The 22,445-nt window shown below is 62.2% G+C and overlaps 1 protein-coding gene across 1 annotated transcript in view; it reads left to right on the plus strand.

Moving 5' to 3' along the window:
* LOC138101638 (neuralized-like protein 4) overlaps positions 1-22,395 on the plus strand; it is a gene marked incomplete at its 3' end in the record, with an annotated part of 67,355 nt that extends 44,960 nt beyond the window's left edge. The window contains 12 exon segments of the mRNA XM_068999408.1: positions 2,631-2,832; positions 6,326-6,402; positions 9,028-9,106; positions 11,976-12,145; positions 16,151-16,276; positions 18,331-18,380; positions 18,382-18,477; positions 19,446-19,511; positions 20,702-20,767; positions 21,690-21,796; positions 21,965-22,111; positions 22,265-22,395. Coding sequence (XP_068855509.1) covers positions 2,631-2,832; positions 6,326-6,402; positions 9,028-9,106; positions 11,976-12,145; positions 16,151-16,276; positions 18,331-18,380; positions 18,382-18,477; positions 19,446-19,511; positions 20,702-20,767; positions 21,690-21,796; positions 21,965-22,111; positions 22,265-22,395 — 1,317 coding nt within the window.
* Between the last annotated feature and the right edge of the window lie 50 nt (positions 22,396-22,445).

The following is a 22,445-nucleotide window of genomic DNA, read 5'->3' on the forward strand; positions in this document are numbered from 1 at the left end:
TCCAGGACCTGTACGGGCAGGTGGCTCAGGCCACCATCGTGGATGAGGGAGGTGGGTGACAGCGGGGACCTTGGGGGGTGTCAGAGGGGTTGGGGTCATTGGGGACATTGGGGTCATTGGGGACGTTGGGGACGTTGGGGGTGTCAGGGGGGTTGGGGTCATTGGGGATGTCGGGGATGTTGGGGGGTGTCAGGGGGGTTGGGGACATTGGGGACGTTGGGGACGTTGGGGACGTTGGGGATGTCAGAGGGATTGGGGACGTTGAAGGGATTGGGGTCATTGGGGTCATTGGGGGTGTTGGGGATTTTGGGGTCAGTGGGGTGTTGGGGACATTGGGGGTGTTGGGGACATTGGGGACATTGAAGGGATTGGGGACATTGGGGACTTTGGGGTGTTGGGGACATTGGGGACATTGAAGGGATTGGGGGCCTTGGGGACATTGGGGTCAGGTTGTCCAGGACCTGTACGGGCAGGTGGCCCAGGCCACCATCGTGGATGAGGGAGGTGGGTGACAGCGGGGACCTCGGGGGGTGTCAGGGGGGTTGGGGTGATTGGGGATGTCGGGGACGTTGGGGATGTCAGAGGGATTGGGGATGTTGAAGGGATTGGGGTCATTGGGGGTGTTGGGGACTTTGGGGACATTGGGGTCAGTGGGGTGTTGGGGACTTTGGGGATGTTGGGGGGTGTCAGGGGTGTCAGGGGGGTTGGGGACATTGAAGGGATTGGGGTCATTGGGGTCATTGGGGGTGTTGGGGACATTGGGGACATCGGGGATTGGGGACATTGAAGGGATTGGGGGCATTGGGGACATTGGGGTCAGGTTGTCCAGGACCTGTACGGGCAGGTGGCCCAGGCCACCATCGTGGATGAGGGAGGTGGGTGACAGCGGGGACCTCGGGGGGTGTCAGGGGGGTGTCAAGGGGGTTGGGGTCATTGGGGACGTCGGGGACGTCGGGGGGTGTCAGGGGGGTTGGGGTCATTGGGGGTGTTGGGGGGTGTCAGGGGTGTCAGGGGGGTTGGGGACATTGGGGATGTTGGGGATGTTGGGGACGTTGGGGATGTCAGAGGGATTGGGGACGTTGAAGGGATTGGGGTCATTGGGGTCATTGGGGTCATTGGGGACTTTGGGGACATTGGGGTCAGTGGGGTGTTGGGGACATTGGGGGTGTTGGGGATTGGGGACATTGAAGGGATTGGGGACATTGGGGACTTTGGGGTGTTGGGGACATTGGGGACATTGAAGGGATTGGGGGCATTGGGGACATTGGGGTCAGGTTGTCCAGGACCTGTACGGGCAGGTGGCCCAGGCCACCATCGTGGATGAGGGAGGTGGGTGACAGCGGGGACCTCGGGGGGTGTCAGGGGGGTTGGGGTGATTGGGGACATTGAGGATGTTGGGGGGTGTCAGGGGGGTTGGGGTCATTGGGGATGTCGGGGACGTTGGGGGGTGTCAGGGGGGTTGGGGACATTGGGGACGTTGGGGACGTTGGGGACGTTGGGGATGTCAGAGGGATTGGGGACGTTGAAGGGATTGGGGTCATTGGGGGTGTTGGGGACTTTGGGGTCAGTGGGGTGTTGGGGACATTGGGGGTGTTGGGGACATTGGGGACATTGAAGGGATTGGGGTCATTGGGGTCATTGGGGGTGTTGGGGATTTTGGGGTCAGTGGGGTGTTGGGGACATTGGGGGTATCGGGGATTGGGGACATTGAAGGGATTGGGGACATTGGGGACTTTGGGGTGTTGGGGACATTGGGGACATTGAAGGGATTGGGGGCATTGGGGACATTGGGGTCAGGTTGTCCAGGACCTGTAGGGGCAGGTGGCCCAGGCCACCATCGTGGATGAGGGAGGTGGGTGACAGCGGGGACCTTGGGGACGTCGGGGGGTGTCAGGGGGGTTGGGGTCATTGGGGACATTGGGGATGTTGGGGGGTGTCAGGGACGTTGGGGACATTGGGGTCAGTGGGGTGTTGGGGACATTGGGGGTATCGGGGATTGGGGACACTGAAGGGATTGGGGTCATTGGGGGTGTTGGGGACATTGGGGACATTGGGGACACTGGGGTCAGTGGGGTCAGTGGGGTGTTGGGGACATTGGGGACATCGGGGATGTCGGGGATTGGGGACGTCGGGATCATTGGGGACATTGGGGTGGCATTGAGGACATCGGGGGTGTTGGGGACACTGAGGGGATTGGGGTCATTGGGGTTTTTGGGGACATTGGGGACATCATTGGGGTCATTGGGGTTTTTGGGGTCATTGGGGTTTTTGGGGACATTGAGGGGATTGGGGTCATTGGGGTTTTTGGGGACATTGGGGACATCATTGGGGTCATTGGGGTTTTTGGGGACATTGGGGTTTTTGGGGACATTGAGGGGATTGGGGTCATTGGGTTTTTGGAGTCAGTGGGGTTTTTGGGGACATTGGGGACACTTTGAAGACATCGGGGGGGGGGGACCTTGGTGGGGGGATTTGTTCTTTTGGGGACATCAAAAACCACTCGAGGCCACTCGAGGCCACTTGAGGCCACTCGAGGCCACCTGGGGCCACTCGGGGCCACCTGGGGCCACCTGTGTCCGTGCCGGCCGTCCCCAAGGCTCCCCCTCCCCCCTCTCCGTGTGCGTGCCCAGAGGTGCCGGCGCTGCTCGGGGACGGCTCTGACGGGGACAGCGCCGGGGAGAGCCCCGAGAGCTCCTCGCCGGGGGGGTCCCCGAGCGACCTCCGCTTCCACCGGCTGCACGGGGCCAACGCCGTCATCACCAACGGCGGCCGCACGGCGCTGCGCCAGAACTGCCGCTCCGAGTTCAACGACGCCATCGTCATCTCCAACCGGTCAGGAGCCCGAAAAAACCCCTGAATCCCAAAAAAATCCCCAAAAAAATCCCCAAAAAAATCCCCAAAAAAATCCCCAAAAAAATCCCCCAAAAAATCCCCAAAAAAATCCGCCCGGGAGTCGCGAAATCCCGAAAAATCCCCGCTAAAATCCCCCAAACCCAACCCCAAACTAACCCGAACGCCCCGGGGCTGCGCCAGAACTGCCGCTCCGAGTTCAACGATGCCATCGTCATCTCCAACCGGTCAGGAGCCTGAAAAAATCTCGAATCCCAAAAAAATCCCCAAAAAAATCCCCCAAAAAATCCGCCCGGGAGTCGCGAAATCCCGAAAAAACGCCGCTAAAATCCCCCAAAACCAACCCCAAACCAACCCCAAACCCAACCCCAAACCCCCCCGGGGCTGTGCCAGAGCAGCCGCTCCGAGTTCAACGATGCCATCGTCATCTCCAACCGGTCAGGAGCCTGAAAAAATCTCGAATCCCAAAAAAATCCCCAAAAAAATCCCCCAAAAAATCCCCAAAAAAATCCCCCAAAAAATCCCCAAAAAAATCCCCAAAAAAATCCGCCCGGGAGTCGCGAAATCCCGAAAAAACGCCGCTAAAATACCCCAAACCCAACCCCAAACCCCCCCGGGGCTGCGCCAGAGCGGCCGCTCCGAGTTCAACGACGCCATCGTCATCTCCAACCGGTCAGGAGCCTGAAAAAATCTCGAATCCCAAAAAAATCCCCCAAAAAATCCCCCAAAAAATCCCCAAAAAAATCCCCAAAAAAATCCCCAAAAAAATCCGCCCGGGAGTCGCGAAATCCCGAAAAAACCCCGCTAAAATACCCCAAACCCAACCCCAAACCCCCCCGGGGCTGCGCCAGAGCGGCCGCTCCGAGTTCAACGACGCCATCGTCATCTCCAACCGGTCAGGAGCCCGAAAAAACCCCAATCCCAAAAAAATCCCCAAAAAAATCCCCCAAAAAATCCCCAAAAAAATCCCCAAAAAAATCCGCCCGGGAGTCGCGAAATCCCGAAAAAACCCCGCTAAAATACCCCAAAACCCCCCCGGGGCTGCGCCAGAGCTGCCGCTCCGAGTTCAACGACGCCATCGTCATCTCCAACCGGTCAGGAGCCCGAAAAAATCCCGAATCCCAAAAAAATCCCCCAAAAAATCCGCCCGGGAAGCGCAAAATCCCAAAAAACCCCCGAAATCCCAAAAAAACCCCACTAAAATACCCCAAACCCAACCCCAAACCCAACCCCAAACCCCCCCAGGGCTGAGCCAGAGCTCCGAGTTCAACGCCGCCATCGTCATCTCCAACCGGTCAGGAGCCTGAAAAAATCCCGAATCCCAAAGAAATCCCCCAAAAAATCCGCCTGGGAATGGCGAAATCCTGGAAAAACCCCAAAATCCCAAAAAAACCCCAAATCCCAAAAAAACCCACTAAAAAATCCGCGTGGGAATGGCAAAATCCCAAAAAAAAACCCCGAAATCCCAAAAAAACCCCGAAATCCTGAAAAAATCCCCCAAAAAATCCATCCAGGAATTGGGAAATCCCAAAAAAAACCCTAAATCCCAAAAAAATCCCCCCAAAAATCCGCCCAGGAAGTGCGAAATCCCAAAAAAACCCCAAAATCCCAAAAAAATCCTCCAAAAACTCCACATGGGAATGGCGAAATCCCAAAAAAACCCCCGAAATCCCAAAAAGTCCCCCAAAAAATCCACCCAGGAGTCGCAAAATCCCCAAAAAACCCCCAAAATCCCGAAAAAATCCCCCAAAAAAATCCACGTGGGAATGGTGAAATCCCAAAAAAAACCCTGCTAAAAAACCCCAAAACCAACTCCAAACCCACCCCGAGCCCCCCCGGATCCCAAAAAACCCCGAATCCCCAAAAAATCCCCCAAAAAATCCCCCAAAACATCCCCCCAGGAATTTGGAAATCCTGAAAAAAACCCAAAATCCCAAAAAAACCCCCCAAAAATTCGCCCAGGAAGTGCGAAATCCCAAAAAAACCCCAAAATCCCAAAAAAATCCTCCAAAAACTTCACGTGGGAATGGCGAAATCCCAAAAAAACCCCCGAAATCCCAAAAAAGTCCCCCAAAAAATCCACCCAGGAGTCGCAAAATCCCCAAAAAACCCCCAAAATCCCCCAAAAATCCGCGTGGGAATGGCGAAATCCCAAAAAACGCCCCGAAATCCCAAAGAATCCCCCCAAAAATCTGCTCTGTTTTGGGGTGTCCCAATTTTGGGGTCTCCTCACCGATTTTGGGGTCCTTTCCCAGTTTTTGGGGTCTCCCTGCTGATTTTGGGGTCCTTTCCCCATTTTTGGGGTCTCCTCACCGATTTTGGGGTCCTTTCCCGGTTTTTGGGGTCCTTTCCTGGTTTTTGGGGTCTCCTCACCGATTTCGGGGTCCTTCCCCAGTTTTTGGGGTCTCCCCGCTGATTTTGGGGTCTCCCCGCTGATTTCGGGGTCTCCTTGCCGATTTCGGGGTCCCTTCCCGGTTTTTGGGGTCCTTTCCCGCTGATTTTGGGGTCTCCTCGCCGATTTCGGGGTCCCTCCCCGGTTTTTGGGGTCTCCCCGCTGATTTCAGGGTCCCTCCCCGGTTTTTGGGGTCCCTCCCCGGTTTTTGGGGTCTCCTCGCCGATTTTGGGGTCCCTCCCCAGTTTTTGGGGTCTCCCCGCTGATTTCGGGGTCCCTCCCCGGTTTTTGGGGTCTCCTCACCGATTTTGGGGTCCCTCCCTGATTTTTGGGGTCCTTTTCCAGTTTTTGGGGTCTCCTCGCCGATTTCGGGGTCCCTCCCCGGTTTTTGGGGTCTCCTCACCGATTTTGGGGTCCCTCCCCAGTTTTTGGGGTCTCCTCGCCGATTTTGGGGTCGCTCCCCGGTTTTTGGGGTCCCTCCCCGGTTTTTGGGGTCTCCTCGCCGATTTTGGGGTCCTTTCCCGGTTTTTGGGGTCCTTTCCCAGTTTTTGGGGTCTCCTCACCGATTTCGGGGTCCCTCCCCGGTTTTTGGGGTCCCTCCCCGGTTTTTGGGGTCCTTTCCCAGTTTTTGGGGTCTCCTCACCGATTTTGGGGTCCCTCCCCAGTTTTTGGGGTCTCCTCGCCTATTTTGGGGTCCCTCCCCGGTTTTTGGGGTCCTTTCCCAGTTTTTGGGGTCTCCTCACCGATTTCGGGGTCCCTTCCCGGTTTTTGGGGTCCCTCCCTGGTTTTTGGGGTCCCTCCCCGGTTTTTGGGGTCTCCTCGCCGATTTCGGGGTCCCTCCCCGGTTTTTGGGGTCCCTCCCCGGTTTTTGGGGTCTCCTCGCCGATTTCGGGGTCCCTCCCCGGTTTTTGGGGTCTCCCCGCTGATTTCGGGGTCTCCTCGCCGATTTTGGGGTCCCTCCCCGGTTTTTGGGGTCTCCTCACCGATTTTGGGGTCCCTCCCCGGTTTTTGGGGTCTCCCCGCTGATTTCGGGGTCTCCTCACCGATTTTGGGGTCCCTCCCCGTTTTTGGGGTGCTCTGCAGGGCCCTGCGGGACGGGGAGCTGTTCGAGATCGTCATCCAGAAGATGGTGGATCGCTGGTCGGGCTCCATCGAGGCCGGTGAGGGGGCACGGGGCAATTTTGGGGGCATTTTGGGGCATTTTGGGACTTTTTGGGGACATTTGGGACCATTTTGGGAACTCTTTGGGGAAATTTTGGGGACATTTTGTGGCCATTGGGGGCCATTTTGTGACCATTTGGTGCCATTTTGGGGCCATTTTGGGGCCATTTTGGGGCCATTTTGGTGCCATTTGGGGCCCTTTGGAACCATTTGGGGTCATTTGGGGCCATTTGCTGCCATTTTGGGACCATTTGTGACCATTTGGTGCCATTTTGGGGCCATTTGGGGCCATTTGGTGCCATTTGGGTGCCATTTTGGGGCCATTTGGGGCTGTTTGGGGCCATTTGTGACCATTTTGGGACCATTTGGGGCCATTTGGGGCCATTTTGGGACCATTTGCTGCCATTTTGGTGCCATTTGGGGCCATTTTGGTGCCATTTGTGGCCATTTTGGGGCCATTTGTGACCATTTTGGGACCTTTTGGTGCCATTTGGGACCATTTTGGGGCCATTTGCCGCCATTTTGGGATATTTTGGGACCATTTGAGGCCATTTTGGTGCCATTTGGTGCCATTTTGGGACCATTTTGGGGCCATTTGTGCCCATTTGGTGCCATTTTGGGACCTTTTGGTGCCATTTTCGGGCCATTTTGGGGCCATTAGCCGCCATTTTGGGGTATTTTGAGACCATTTGAGGGCGTTTTGGGGTCATTTTGGGACATTTTGGGGCCATTTGGGGTCATTTGGGACCATTTTGGGGCCATTTTGGGGCCATTTGGTGCCATTTTGGTGCCATTTGGTGCCATTTTGGGGCCCTTTGGGGCCATTTTGGTGCCATTTTGGTGCCATTTGTGCCCATTTGTGCCCATTTGGGGCCATTTTGGGACCATTTGTGACCATTTAGGGCCATTTTGGGGCCATTTTTGTGCCATTTGTTGCCATTTGCTGCCATTTGCTGCCATTTTGGGGCCATTTTGGGGCCATTTGGTTCCATTTGGGGCCCTTTAGAACCATTTGGGGTCATTTGGTGCCATTTTGGGGCCATTTGGTGCCATTTGGTGCCATTTGTGACCATTTTGGGGCCATTTTGGCTCCATTTGGTGCCATTTTGGGGCCATTTGGGGCCATTTGGGGCCATTTTGGGACCGTTTGGGGCCATTTTGGTGCCATTTTGGGACCATTTGGGACCTTTTGGTTCCATTTGGTGCCATTTGGTGCCATTTGGGACCATTTGGGGCCATTTTGGGGCCATTTTGGGGTATTTTGGGACCATTTGGTGCCTTTTGGGACCATTTGGTGCCATTTGGGGCCCTTTGGAACCATTTGAGGTCATTCGGTGCCATTTTGGTGCCATTTTGGGATATTTTGGGACCATTTGCTGCCATTTGGGGCCATTTGGGGCGCTTAGGAACCATTTGGGGTCATTTGGTGCCATTTTGGGATATTTTGGGGCCATTTGGTGCCATTTGGTGCCATTTGTGACCATTTTGTGACCATTTTGGGGGCATTTGGTGCCATTTGGTGCCATTTTGGGGCCATTTGTGCCCATTTGGGGCCATTTTGGGGCCGTTTGTGCCCATTTTGGGGCCATTTGGTGCCATTTGGGGCCATTTTGGTGCCATTTTGGTGCCATTTGTGCCCATTTGGGGCCATTTGGGGCCATTTTGGTGCCATTTGGGGCCATTTTGGGACCTTTTGGTGCCATTTTCGGGCCATTTTGGGGCCATTAGCCGCCATTTTGGGGTATTTTGAGACCATTTGAGGGCTTTTTGGGGTCATTTTGGGACATTTTGGGGCCATTTGTGCCCATTTGGTGCCATTTCGGGCCATTTTGGGGCCATTTGGTGCCATTTTGGGGCCATTTGGGACCATTTGGGGCCATTTGGGGCCATTTTGGTGCCATTTTGGTGCCATTTGGGGCCCTTTGGAACCATTTGGGGTCATTTGGTGCCATTTTGGGATATTTTGGGGCCATTTGGTGCCATTTGGTGCCATTTGGTGCCATTTTGGTGCCATTTGGGGCCATTTTGGCTCCATTTGGTGCCATTTTGGGCCATTTTGGGGGCATTTGGTGCCATTTGTGCCCATTTGGTGCCATTTTGGGGCCATTTTGGTGCCATTTGTGCCCATTTGGTGCCATTTTGGTGCCATTTTGGGGCCATTTTGGTGCCATTTTGGGGCCATTTGTGCCCATTTGGTGCCATTTTGGGGCCATTTTGGTGCCGTTTGGTGCCATTTTGGTGCCATTTTGGGGCCATTTTGGTGCCATTTTGGTGCCGTTTGGTGCCATTTTTGGGGCCATTTTGGTGCCATTTGGTGCCGTTTGGTGCCATTTTGGTGCCATTTTGGGGCCATTTGTGCCCATTTGTGCCCATTTGGTGCCATTTTGGGCCATTTTGGTGCCATTTGTGCCCATTTTGGGGCCATTTGGGACCATTTGGTGCCGTTTGGTGCCATTTTGGTGCCATTTGGTGCCATTTTGGTGCCATTTGTGCCCATTTTGGGGCCATTTGGGGCCATTTGGGACCATTTGGTGCCATTTGTGCCCATTTTGGGGCCATTTGGGGCCATTTGTTGCCATTTGGGACCCTTTGGGGTCACCGGGGTGTCCCCGTGTCCCCCCCAGGTGTCACCGCCATCCGCCCCGAGGACCTGGAGTTCCCCAACACCATGACGGACATCGACTACGACACCTGGATGCTCAGGTGGCATTTTGGGGACGTTTCGGGACATTTTGGGACATTTGGGGATGTTTGGGAACGTTTGGGGACATTTGGGGCCCTTTGGGGATGTCTGGGGATGTTGGGGACATTTGGGGACCTTTGGGGATTTTTGGGGACCTTTGGGGATGTTTGGGGACGTTTGGGGGCGTTTGGGGGCATTTTGGGACATTTTGGGACCTTTAGGGACCTTCGGGGACATTTGGGGACTTTTGGACATTTGGGGATGTTTGGGGACATTTGGGGACATTTGGGGACTTTTGGACATTTGGGGATGTTTGGGGACATTTGGGGACATTTGGGGACTTTTGGACATTTGGGGATGTTTGGGGACATTTGGGGACATTTGGGGACTTTTGGACATTTGGGGATGTTTGGGGACATTTGGGGACTTTTGGGGACATTTGGGGACCTTTGGGAATGTTTGGGGACATTTGGGGGCGTTTTGGGACATTTTGGGACCTTTAGGGACCTTCGGGGACATTTGGGGACTTTTGGGGACATTTTGGGATCTTTGGGACCTGTGGTGTCCCCGCTGTCCCCCCAATGTCCCCAGTGCCCCCAATGCCCCCAATGTCCCCCCAGTGTCCCCAGTGTTCCCAGTGTCCCCCCAGTATCCCCAATACTCCCAATGTCGCCCCAATGTCCCAAATGTCCCCAATACCCCAGTGTCCCCAAAACCCCCAATGTCCCCAGAGTCCCCAATGTCCCCAATATCCCCAATACCCCCAATGTCCCCGATGTCCCCCCAGTGTCCCCAACTCCCCCAGTGTCCCCAGTATCCCAAATACCCCCAATGTCCCCAATACCCCCAGTGTCCCCAGTGTCCCCAATACCCGCAATGTCCCCCAGTGTCCCCAATGTCCCCAATATCCCCAATACCCCCAATGCCTCCAATATCCCCAGTGTCCCCAGTATCCCCAATACCCCCAATGTCCCCAATGTCCCCCCAATGTCCCCAATGTCCCCCCAATGTCCCCTCGGTGTCCCCAATGTCCCCAATACCCCCAATGTCCCCAATATCCCCAGTGTCCCCAATACCCCCCGTGTCCCCAGTGTCCCCAGTGTCCCCAGTGTCCCCAATGTCCCTGATGTCCCCAATACCCCCAATACCCCCAGTATCCCCAATGTCCCCAATGTCCCCAATACCCCCAGTGTCCCCAGTGTCCCCAATACCCCCAATGTCCCCAGTGGCCCCAATATCCCGTGTCCCCAGTGTCCCCAATGTCCCCAATGTCCCTGATGTCCCCAATACCCCCAATACCCCAATGTCCCTGATGTCCCCCCAGTGTCCCCAACTCCCCCAGTGTCCCCAATATCCCCAGTATCCCCAATGTCCCCAATGTCCCCCCAGTGTCCCCAATGTCCCCAATAACCCCAATGTCCCCAGTGTCCCCAGTGTCCCCAATGTCCCCAATGTCCCCAATGTCCCCAATGTCCCCAATACCCCCAGTGTCCCCAGTGTCCCCAATGTCCCTGATGTCCCCAATACCCCCAATACCCCAATGTCCCTGATGTCCCCCCAGTGTCCCCAACTCCCCCAGTGTCCCCAGTATCCCCAATACCCCCAATACCCCCAATGTCCCCCCAGTGTCCCCAATGTCCCCAATATCCCCACTATCCCCAATGTCCCCAACACCCCCAGTGTCCCCAGTGTCCCCAGTGTCCCCAGTATCCCCAATGTCCCCAATGTCCCCTCGGTGTCCCCGCAGCGGCACGGCCATCATGCAGGACGGGAACACCATGCGGAACAACTACGGCTGTGACCTGTCCCCATGGTGTCCCCAATGTCCCCAATGTCCCTGTCCCGCTGCCACCCAATGTCCCCAATATCCCCAGTGTCCCCAATACCCCCAATGTCCCCAGTATCACCAGTATCCCCAATATCCCCAGTGTCCCCAATACCCCCAAGTCCCCTCGGTGTCCCCAGTGTCCCCCAGTGTCCCCAATGTCCCCAATACCCCAATACCCCCAATATCCCCAGTGTCCCCTATATCCCCAGTATCCCCAGTGTCCCCAATGTCCCCAGTGTCCCCCAGTGTCCCCAATGTCCCCAATACCCCCAATGTCCCCAGTGGCCCCAGTGTCCCCAATATCCCCAGTACCCCCAGTGTTCCTAGTATCCCCAATACCCCCAATGTCCCCAATGTCCCCAATACCCCGATGTCCCCAATGTCCCCAGTGTCCCCAATACCCCCAATGTCCCCAATGTCCCCAGTGTCCCCAATGTCCCCAATACCCCCAGTGTCCCCAGTATCCCCAGCGTCCCCAATGTCCCCTCGGTGTCCCCGCAGCGGCACGGCCATCATGCAGGACGGGAACACAATATCCCCCCAATACCCCCAGTGTCCCCCCAATACCCCCAGTGTCCCCAACATCCCCAATACCCCCAATGTCCCCTCGGTGTCCCCAGTGTCCCCAATGTCCCCCCAGTGTCCCCAATATCTCAATACCCCCAATGTCCCCAGTGTCCCCAATCCCCGATGTCCCCAATGTTCCCAGTGCCCCCAATGTCCCCAATCCCCCCAATGTCCCCCCAATGTCCCCAATGTCCCCAGTGTTCCCAGTGCCCCCAATTCCCCCGATGTCCCCAATACCCCCCGTGTCCCCAGTATCCCCAGTGTCCCCAGTGTCCCCAATGTCCCCCCAATGTCCCCAGTGTCCCCAATATCCCCAGTATCCCCAATGTCCCCCCAATGTCTCCAATGTCCCCAATACCCCCAATATCCCCAGTGTCCCCAATACCCCCCGTGTCCCCAATGTCCCCAGTGTCCCCAGTGTCCCCAATGTCCCCCGTGTCCCCAGTGTCCCCAGTATCCCCAGCGTCCCCAACGTGCCCTCGGTGTCCCCGCAGCGGCACGGCCATCATGCAGGACGGGAACACCATGCGGAACAACTACGGCTGTGACCTGGACGCGCTGGGCACGGGGGCGCGGATCGGGATGATGCGCACGGGGGGAGGGGACCTGCGCTACTTCATCGACGGCGCCGACCAGGGCGTGGCCTGCTCGGGGCTGCCCCCAGGTACGGGGACATCAGCGGGGACGTCCAGGGGGATCGGGGACATCGGGGACATCGGGGGGGATTGGGGACATCGGGGACATCGGGGGGGATTGGGGACATCCAGGGGGATCAGGGGGATCAGGGGGATTGGGGACATCGGGGGGATTGGGGACATCCAGGGGGATCAGGGGGATTGGGGACATCGGGGGGATTGGGGACATCCAGGGGGATCAGGGGGATCAGCGGGATTGGGGACATCGGGGACATCCAGGGGGATCAGGGGGATTGGGGACATCGGGGGGATTGGGGACATCAGGGACGTCCAGGGGGATTGGGGACATCCAGGGAGATCAGGGGGACTGGGGACATCATCGGGGACGTCCCGGGGGATCAGGGGGACATTGGGGACATCGGGGACGTCCAGGGAGATCAGGGGGATTGGGGACATCGGGGACATCGGGGACATCGGGGTGTCCCTGGAGTGACCCCACAGGGACCCCGAGGTGACCCCACGGTGACCCCACTGACCACAGAGGTGTCCCTGGTGTGTCCCTGGGGTGTCCCTGGGGTGTCCCTGGGCTGACCCCGAGGTGACCCCGAGGTGACCCCCTGGTGACCCCCGGTGACCCCGCGGTGACCCCACGGTGACCCCACGATGACCCCGCTGTCCCCAGAGGTGTCCCTGGGGTGTCCTTGGGGTGTCCCTGGGCTGACCCTGTGGTGACCCAATGGTGACCCCCGGTGACCCCGTGGTGACCCCCCGGTGACCCCCGGTGACCCCCGGTGACCCCATGGTGACCCCGCTGTCCGCAGAGGTGTCCCTGGGGTGTCTCTGGGCTGACCCCGTGGTGACCCCGCAGTGACCCCAATGTCCCCAGAGGTGTCCCTGGGGTGTCCCTGGGGTGTCCCTGGGCTGACCCCATGGTGACCCCCCGGTGACCCCCGGTGACCCCTGGTGACCCCACGATGACCCCGCTGTCCCCAGAGGTGTCCCTGGGGTGTCTCTGGGGTGTCCCTGGGCTGACCCCATGGTGACCCCATGGTGACGCCCGGTGACCCCCCGGTGACCCCACAATGACCCCGTGGTGACCCCATGGTGACCCCCGGTGACCCCACAATGACCCCGCTCTCCGCAGAGGTGTCCCTGGGGTGACCCCGTGCTGACCCCATGGTGACCCCATGGTGACCTCACGGTGACCCCACGATGACCCCCGGTGACCCCGCTGTCCCCAGAGGTGTCCCTGGGGAGTCCCTGGGGTGTCCCTGGGCTGACCCCGAGGTGACCCCGTGGTGACCCCACGGTGACCCCGAGGTGACCCCGCGGTGACCCCACAATGACCCCACTGTCCCCAGAGGTGTCCCTGGGGTGTCCCTGGGCTGACCCCGTGGTGACCCCTCGATGACCCCATGGTGACCCCTCGGTGACCCCCCGGTGACCCCACAATAACCCTACTGTCCCCAGAGGTGTCCCTGGGGTGTCCTTGGACTGACCCCGTGGTGACCCCCTGGTGACCCCCAGTGACCCCACGATGACCCCGCTGTCCACAGAGGTGTCCCTGGGGTGTCCCTGAGGTGTCCCTGGGCTGACCCCGTGGTGACCCCATGGTGACCCCTCAGTGACCCCACAATGACCCCATGGTGACCCCTCGGTGACCCCCCGGTGACCCCCAGTGACCCCACAATGACCCCGCTGTCCCCAGAGGTGTCCCTGGGGTGTCCCTGGGCTGACCCCATGGTGACCCCATGGTGACCCCGAGGTGACCCCGAGGTGACCCCACAATGACTCCGCTGTCCCCAGAAGTGTCCCTGGGGTGTCCCTGGGGTGTCCCTGGGGTGTCCCTGGGGTGTCCCTGGGCTGACCCCGTGGTGACCCCTCGATGACCCCCCGGTGACCCCATGGTGACCCCACAATGACCCCGCTGTCCCCAGAGGTGTCCCTGGGGTGTCCCTGGGCTGACCCCGCGGTGACCCCATGGTGACCCCCCGGTGACCCCCCAGTGACCCCGTGGTGACCCCAATGTCCCCAGACGTGTCCCTGGGGTGTCCCTGGAGTGTCCTTGGGCTGACCCCATGGTGACCCCCTGGTGACCCCCGGTGACCCCCCGGTGACCCCACAATGACCCCGTGGTGACCCCATGGTGACCCCCGGTGACCCCACAATGACCCCGCTGTCCGCAGAAGTGTCCCTGGGGTGTCCCTGGGGTGTCCCTGGGGTGTCCCTGTTGTGACCCCGTGCTGACCCCATGGTGACCCCGCGGTGACCCCCCGGTGACCCCGCTCTCCGCAGAGGTGTCCCTGGGGTGTCCCTGGGGTGTCCCTGGGCTGACCCCATGGTGACCCCATGGTGACCCCGTGGTGACCCCGAGGTGACCCCACAATGACTCCGCTGTCCCCAGAAGTGTCCCTGGGGTGTCTGTGGGCTGACCCCGTGGTGACCCCTCGATGACCCCCCAGTGACCCCCGGTGACCCCCCAATGACCCCGCTGTCCGCAGAGGTGTCCCTGGGGTGTCCCTGGGGTGTCCCTGTTGTGACCCCACGGTGACCCCCCGGTGACCCCCGGTGACCCCCAGTGACCCCCCAATGACCCCGCTCTCAGCAGAGGTGTCCCTGGGGTGTCCCTGGGGTGTCCCTGGGGTGTCCCTGGGGTGTCCCTGTTGTGACCCCGTGCTGACCCCATGATGACCCCCCGGTGACCCCCGGTGACCCCACGATGACCCCACTCTCCGCAGAGGTGTCCCTGGGGTGTCCCTGGGATGTCCCTGGGCTGACCCCGTGGTGACCCCTCGATGACCCCCCAGTGACCCCCGGTGACCCCACAATGACCCCGCTGTCCCCAGAGGTGTCCCTGGGGTGTCCCTGGGGTGTCCCTGTTGTGACCCTGTGGTGACCCCCCGGTGACCCCCGGTGACCCCCGGTGACCCCCGGTGACCCCCAGTGACCCCCGGTGACCCCCCGGTGACCCCGCTCTCCGCAGAGGTGTCCCTGGGATGTCCCTGGGCTGACCCCGTGGTGACCCCTCAGTGACCCCGAGGTGACCCCGCGGTGACCCCATGGTGACCCCGTGGTGACCCCGAGGTGACCCCACTCTCCGCAGAGGTGTCCCTGGGGTGTCCCTGGGGTGTCCCTGGGCTGACCCCATGGTGACCCCATGGTGACCCCTCGGTGACCCCACGGTGACCCCACAATGACCCCGCTGTCCCCAGAGGTGTCCCTGGGGTGTCCCTGGGCTGACCCCATGGTGACCCCATGGTGACCCCGAGGTGACCCCGAGGTGACCCCACAATGACCCCGCTGTCCCCAGAAGTGTCCCTGGGGTGTCCCTGGGCTGACCCCGTGGTGACCCCTCGATGACCCCCCAGTGACCCCCGGTGACCCCACAATGACCCCGCTGTCCGCAGAGGTGTCCCTGGGGTGTCCCTGGGGTGTCCCTGGGGTGACCCCGTGCTGACCCCATGGTGACCCCATGGTGACCTCACGGTGACCCCACGATGACCCCCGGTGACCCCGCTGTCCCCAGAGGTGTCCCTGGGGTGTCCCTGGGGTGTCCCTGTTGTGACCCCGTGCTGACCCCATGGTGACCCCGCGGTGACCCCCGGTGACCCCCGGTGACCCCGCTGTCCCCAGAGGTGTCTCTGGGGTGTCCCTGGGCTGACCCCGTGGTGACCCCCGGTGACCCCCGGTGACCCCCGGTGACCCCCCGGTGACCCCGAGGTGACCCCCCGGTGACCCCTGGTGACCCCTCGATGACCCCCGGTGACCCCCGGTGACCCCCGGTGACCCCCGGTGACCCCCCGGTGACCCCCTGGTGACCCCCGGTGACCCCGCTCTCCGCAGAGGTGTCCCTGGGGTGTCCCTGGGGTGTCCCTGGGGTGTCCCTGGGCTGACCCCGAGGTGACCCCATGGTGACCCCGCGGTGACCCCCCGGTGACCCCGCGGTGACCCCCGGTGACCCCCGGTGACCCCTCGATGACCCCCGGTGACCCCCGGTGACCCCCGGTGACCCTCGGTGACCCCGCTCTCCGCAGAGGTGTACGCCGTGGTGGATCTCTATGGTCAGTGTGTCCAGGTGTCGCTGACCGGCGCCACCGGCCCGGCCGACAACAGCCTGGCCCCCGGAGCGGCCCCGGAGAAAGCCCCGCCCCCCTCGCCCGGTGAGCACTGGGAGGGACTGGGAGGGACTGGGAGGGGATTGGGGGGGATTGGGGGGGACTGGGAGGGACTGGGAGGGGATTGGGGGGGATTGGGAGGGGATTGGGGGGGGAGTGGGAGGGACTGGGAGGGGATTGGGAGGGACTGGGAGGGGACTGGGAGGGACTGGGAGGGGATTGGGAGGGACTGGGAGAGACTGGGAGGAACTGGGATGGGATTGGGGGGAACTGGGAGGGACTGGGAGGGACTGGGAGGGACTGGGAGGGGATTGGGAGGGGATTTGGGGGCACTGGGAGGGACTGGGAGGGGATTGGGGGGAACTGGGAGGGGATTGGGAGGGACTGGGAGGGGATTGGGAGGGGATTGGGGGGGAACTGGGAGGGGATTGGGGGGGAGTGGGAGGGACTGGGAGGGGATTGGGAGGGACTGGGAGGGGACTGGGAGGGACTGGGAGGGGATTGGGAGGGACTGGGAGAGACTGGGAGGAACTGGGATGGGATTGGGGGGAACTGGGAGGGACTGGGAGGGATTGGGAAGGGATTGGGGGGAGTGGGAGGGGATTGGGGGGGAACTGGGAGGCACTAGGAGGGACTGGGAGGGGATTCGGGGGACTGGGAGGGACTGGGAGGGGACTGGGAGGGAACTGGGAGGGACTGGGAGGTGTCACCTTCCTGTTCCCTCCCCCATCATCATCCCCACTGCCCCTCCCCCTTCCCCCCTGCCCCTCCCCCTGCTGCCCCACTGACCGCTGCCCTTCCCCCACCCCACTGACCACTGCCCCCCCCTGCCCCTCCCCCCACCCCACTGACCATTGCCCCCACCCCCTTCCCCCTTCCCCCTGCCCCTCCCCCACCCCACTGACCATTGCCCCCACCCCCTTCCCCCTTCCCCCTGCCCCTCCCCCACCCCACTGACCACTCCCCCCTCCCCCCCACCGCCCCACTGACCACTGCCCCTCCCCCTGACCCCCCTGCCCCCTCCCCCTCCACCCCACTGACCACTTCCCTCCCCCCGCCCCCCTGCCCCTCCCCCCACCCCACTGACCACTCCCCCTCCCCCTGCTGCCCCACTGACCGCTGCCCCTCCCCTCCACCCCACTGACCACTCCCCCCTCCTCCCTCCCCCCTGCCCCCTGCCCCTCCCCTCCCACCCCACTGACCACTCCCCCCTCCCCCCTCCCACCCCACTGACCACTGCCCCCTCCCCCTTCCCCCTTCCCCCTTCCCCCTTCCCCCTGCCCCTCCCCCACCCCACTGCCCCCTCCCCCTGCTGCCCCCCCACCCCACCCCACTGACCACTCCCTCCCCCCCCTGCCCCCCTGCCCCTCCCCCACCCCACTGACCACTCCCCCTTCCCCCTTCCCCCTCCCCCTGCCCCCCTGCCCCTCCCCTCCGCCCCACTGACCGCTGCCCCTCCCCCCGCCCCACTGACCACTCCCCCCTCCCCCTACCCCTCCCCCTGCCCCACTGACCACCGCCCCTCCCCCCTTCCCCTGACCCACTGACCACTCCTCCCTCCCCCTTCGCCCCCTCCCCCCTCCCCCCACCCCACTGACCCCTCCCCCTCCCCCTGGCCCCCTTGCCCTCCTGCCCCTGCCCCTGACCCCCCTGCCCCTTCCCCCCCACCCCACTGACCCCTGCCCCTCCCCCTGACCCCCCGCCCCTCCCCCCACCCCACTGACCACTCCCTCTCCCCTGCCGCTCCCCCCCACTGACCACTTCCCCTCTCCCCTGCCCCTCCCCCCACTGACCACTCCCCCCTCCCCCCTCCCACCCCCACTGACCCCTCCCCCTTCCCCCTTCCCCCTCCCCTCCCCCACTCCCCCTCCCCCCTCCCCCCACCCCCACTCCACTGACCACTCCCCCCCTCCCCCTGACCCCCCTGCCCCCTCCCCCCCCACCCCACTGACCACTCCCCTCCTCCCCTGCCGCTCCCCCTCGCCCACTGACCGCTGCCCCCTCCCCCCCACCCCACTGACCACTCCCCTCTCCCCCTCCCCTCCCCCACTCCCCCTCCCCCTCCCACCCCACTGACCTCCTCCCCTCCCCCCCCGCAGCCCCCGGGCCGTGCCAGCGTTTCCACGGCCGCTGTGGCCAGAACGTGGCCCCTGGGGGCTGAGGGCCTGGGGGCCGCGCGCGTGGCCGGCTACTGCCACGGGCTGGTCTTCAGCCGCTCCCACCTGCGGCCAGGAGAGCTCTTCGAGGTGGGCGGGGCCAGCGGGACACGCCCACAAAGGGGCGTGGTCACCTGGGGGGGGCGGGGGGATGGGCGGGAAAGCCGGGTGTTAACGGGGGACGCTGTCGCTTTAAGAGAATGGGCGTGGCCGAGGTGGGGCGGGGCCCCGGAGGGGGTGGGGTTAAAGGGGGGGCCGCGCCCGTTGGCCACGCCCAGAAATGGGGGGTGGGGGGGGTGGGGTGGGGTTAGGCCACGCCCATGCCCAGGTGGGGCTGGGCTTGTGCCAGGTGTGCCCTGTGCCTGTGCCAGGTGTGCCCCTGTGCCTGTGCCAGGTGTGCCCTGTACCTGTGCCAGGTGTGCCCTGTACCTGTGCCAGGTGTGCTCAGTGCCCCTCAGGTGTGCCCTGTCTCTGTGCCAGGTGTGGCTGTGCCTGTGCCAGGTGCGCTCAGTGCCCGTCTCACCTGTGCCAGGTGGGGCTGTACCTGTGCCAGGTGTGCCCTGTACCTGTGCCAGGTGTGCCCTGGACCTGTGCCAGGTGTGCTCAGTGCCCGTCTCACCTGTGCCAGGTGTGGCTGTGCCAGGTGTGCCCTGTACCTGTGCCAGGTGTGCCTGTACCTGTGCCAGGTGTGCCCTGTGCCTGTGCCAGGTGTGCCCTGTGCCCGTCTCACCTGTGCCAGGTGTGTCTGTACCTGTGCCAGGTGTGCTCAGTGCCCCCCAGGTGTGCCCTGTACCTGTGCCAGGTGCGCTCAGTGCCCGTCTCACCTGTGCCAGGTGTGCCCTGTACCTGTGCCAGGTGTGGCTGTGCCTGTGCCAGGTATGGCTGTCCCTGTGCCAGGTGTGGCTGTACCTGTGCCAGGTGCGCTCAGTGCCCACCAGGTGTGCTCTGTACCTGTGCCAGGTGCGCTCAGTGCCCGTCTCACCTGTGCCAGGTGTGTCCGTACCTGTGCCAGGTGCGCTCAGTGCCCGTCTCACCCGTGCCCGTCTCACCTGTGCCAGGTGCGCATCGAGGCTCTGGACGAGCGCTGGGCGGGCTCTCTCCGGGTGGGTCTGTACCTGTGCCAGGTGTGCCCTGTACCTGTGCCAGGTGTGCCCTGTACCTGTGCCAGGTGTGGCTGTACCTGTGCCAGGTGTGCCCTGTACCTGTGCCAGGTGTGGCTGTGCCTGTGCCAGGTGTGCCCTGTACCTGTGCCAGGTGTGCCCTGTACCTGTGCCAGGTGTGGCTGTACCTGTGCCAGGTGTGCCCTGTACCTGTGCCAGGTGTGCCCCTGTGCCTGTGCCAGGTGTGTCCCGTACCTGTGCCAGGTGTGCCCTGTCCCTGTGCCAGGTGTATCTGTGCCTGTGCCAGGTGTGCCCTGTACCTGTGCCCAGGTGTGCTCAGTGCCCATCTCACCTGTGCCAGTCGCGCTCAGTGCCCACCAGGTGTGCTCTGTACCTGTGCCAGGTGCGCTCCGTGCCCGTCTCACCTGTGCCAGGTGTGCCCTGTGCCTGTGCCAGGTGTGTCCGTACCTGTGCCAGGTGTGCCCTGTGCCTGTGCCAGGTGTGTCCGTACCTGTGCCAGGGTGTGCCCTGTGCCTGTGCCAGGTGTGGCTGTACCTGTGCCAGGTGTGCCCTGTCCCTGTGCCAGGTGTGTTGTACTTGTGCCAGGTGTGCCCTGTGCCTGTGCCAGGTGTGCCCTGTACCTGTGCCAGGTGTGCTCAGTGCCCCTCAGGTGTGCCCTGTCTCTGTGCCAGGTGTGCCCTGTGCCTGTGCCAGGTGTGCCCTGTGCCCGTCTCACCTGTGCCAGGTGTGGCTGTGCCAGGTGTGCCCTGTACCTGTGCAAGGTGTGCCCTGTGCCTGTGCCAGGTGTGTCCGTACCTGTGCTAGGTGTGCCCTGTACCTGTGCTAGGTGTGGCTGTACCTGTGCCAGGTGTGCTCAGTGCCCCTCAGGTGTGTCCGTACCTGTGCCAGGTGTGCCCTGTACCTGTGCCAGGTGTGGCTGTGCCTGTGCCAGGTGTGGCTGTACCTGTGCCAGGTGCGCTCAGTGCCCGTCTCACCTGTGCCAGGTGTGCCCTGTACCTGTGCCAGGTGTGTCAGTGCCCCGTCTCACCTGTGCCAGGTGTGCCCTGTACCTGTGCCAGGTGTGCCCTGTGCCTGTCTCACCTGTGCCAGGTGTATCTGTACCTGTGCCAGGTGTATCTGTACCTGTGCCAGGTGCGCTCAGTGCCCCTCTCACCTGTGCCCATCTCACCCGTGCCCCGTCTCACCTGTGCCAGGTGCGCATCGAGGCTCTGGACGAGCGCTGGGCGGGCTCTCTCCGGGTGGGTCTGTACCTGTGCCAGGTGTGCCCTGTGCCTGTGCCAGGTGTGGCTGTACCTGTGCCAGGTGTGTCCGTACCTGTGCCAGGTGTGCCCTGTACCATGTGCCAGGTGTGCCCTGTGCCTGTGCCAGGTGTGGCTGTACCTGTGCCAGGTGTGTCCGTACCTGTGCCAGGGTGTGTCCGTACCTGTGCCAGGTGCGCTCAGTGCCCGTCTCACCTGTGCCAGGTGTGCCCCTGTGCCTGTGCCAGGTGTGCTCTCTACCTGTGCCAGGTGTGTCCGTACCTGTGCCCGGTGTGCTCAGTGCCCGTCTCACCTGTGCCAGGTGTGGCTGTGCCAGGTGTGCCCTGTACCTGTGCCAGGTGTGCCCTGGACCTGTGCCAGGTGTGCTCAGTGCCCGTCTCAACCTGTGCCAGGTGTGGCTGTGCCAGGTGTGCCCTGTACCTGTGCCAGGTGTGCCCTGGACCTGTGCCAGGTGTGCTCAGTGCCCGTCTCACCTGTGCCAGGTGTGGCTGTGCCAGGTGTGCCCTGTACCTGTGCCAGGTGTGCCTGTACCTGTGCCAGGTGTGCCCTGTACCTGTGCCAGGTGTGCCCTGTGCCCGTCTCACCTGTGCCAGGTGTGTCTGTACCTGTGCCAGGTGTGCTCAGTGCCCCCCAGGTGTGCCCTGTACCTGTGCCAGGTGTGTCCGTACCTGTGCCAGGTGTGCCCTGTACCTGTGCCAGGTGTGCCCTGTGCCCGTCTCACCTGTGCCAGGTGTGTCTGTACCTGTGCCAGGTGTGCTCAGTGCCCCCCCAGGTGTGCCCCTGTACCTGTGCCAGGTGCGCTCAGTGCCCCGTCTCACCTGTGCCAGGTGTGTCCGTACCTGTGCCAGGTGTGGCTGTACCTGTGTCAGGTGTGCCCTGTAGCTGTGCCAGGTGCGCTCAGTGCCCGTCTCACCTGTGCCAGGTGCGCATCGAGGCTCTGGACGAGCGCTGGGCGGGCTCTCTCCGGGTGGGTCTGTACCTGTGCCAGGTGTGGCTGTGCCTGTGCCAGGTGCGCTCAGTGCCCCTCAGGTGTGGCTGTACCTGTGCCAGGTGTGTCCGTACCTGTGCCAGGTGTGCCCTGTACCTGTGCCAGGTGTGGCTGTGCCTGTGCCAGGTGCGCTCAGTGCCCGTCTCACCTGTGCCAGGTGTGTCCGTACCTGTGCCAGGTGTGCCCTGTGCCTGTCTCACCTGTGCCAGGTGTGCCCTGGACCTGTGCCAGGTGTGTCAGTGCCCGTCTCACCTGTGCCAGGTGTGGCTGTACCTGTGCCAGGTGTGTCCGTACCTGTGCCAGGTGCGCTCAGTGCCCGTCTCACCTGTGCCAGGTGTGCCCTGTGCCTGTGCCAGGTGTGTCCGTACCTGTGCCAGGTGTGCCCTGTGCCTGTGCCAGGTGTGCCCTGTGCCTGTGCCAGGTGTGTCCGTACCTGTGCCAGGTGTATCTGTACCTGTGCCAGGTGCGCTCAGTGCCCGTCTCACCCGTGCCCGTCTCACCTGTGCCAGGGTGCGCATCGAGGCTCTGGACGAGCGCTGGGCGGGCTCTCTCCGGGTGGGTCTGTACCTGTGCCAGGTGTGCCCTGTACCTGTGCCAGGTGCGCTCAGTGCCCCCCAGGTGTATCCATACCTGTGCCCAGGTGTGTCCCCCCCCCTCACCCGTGCCCGTCTCACCCGTGCCCGTCTCACC

Source organism: Aphelocoma coerulescens, unplaced genomic scaffold, assembly GCF_041296385.1.
Source record: "Aphelocoma coerulescens isolate FSJ_1873_10779 unplaced genomic scaffold, UR_Acoe_1.0 HiC_scaffold_377, whole genome shotgun sequence".
Classification (NCBI taxonomy): domain Eukaryota; kingdom Metazoa; phylum Chordata; class Aves; order Passeriformes; family Corvidae; genus Aphelocoma; species Aphelocoma coerulescens.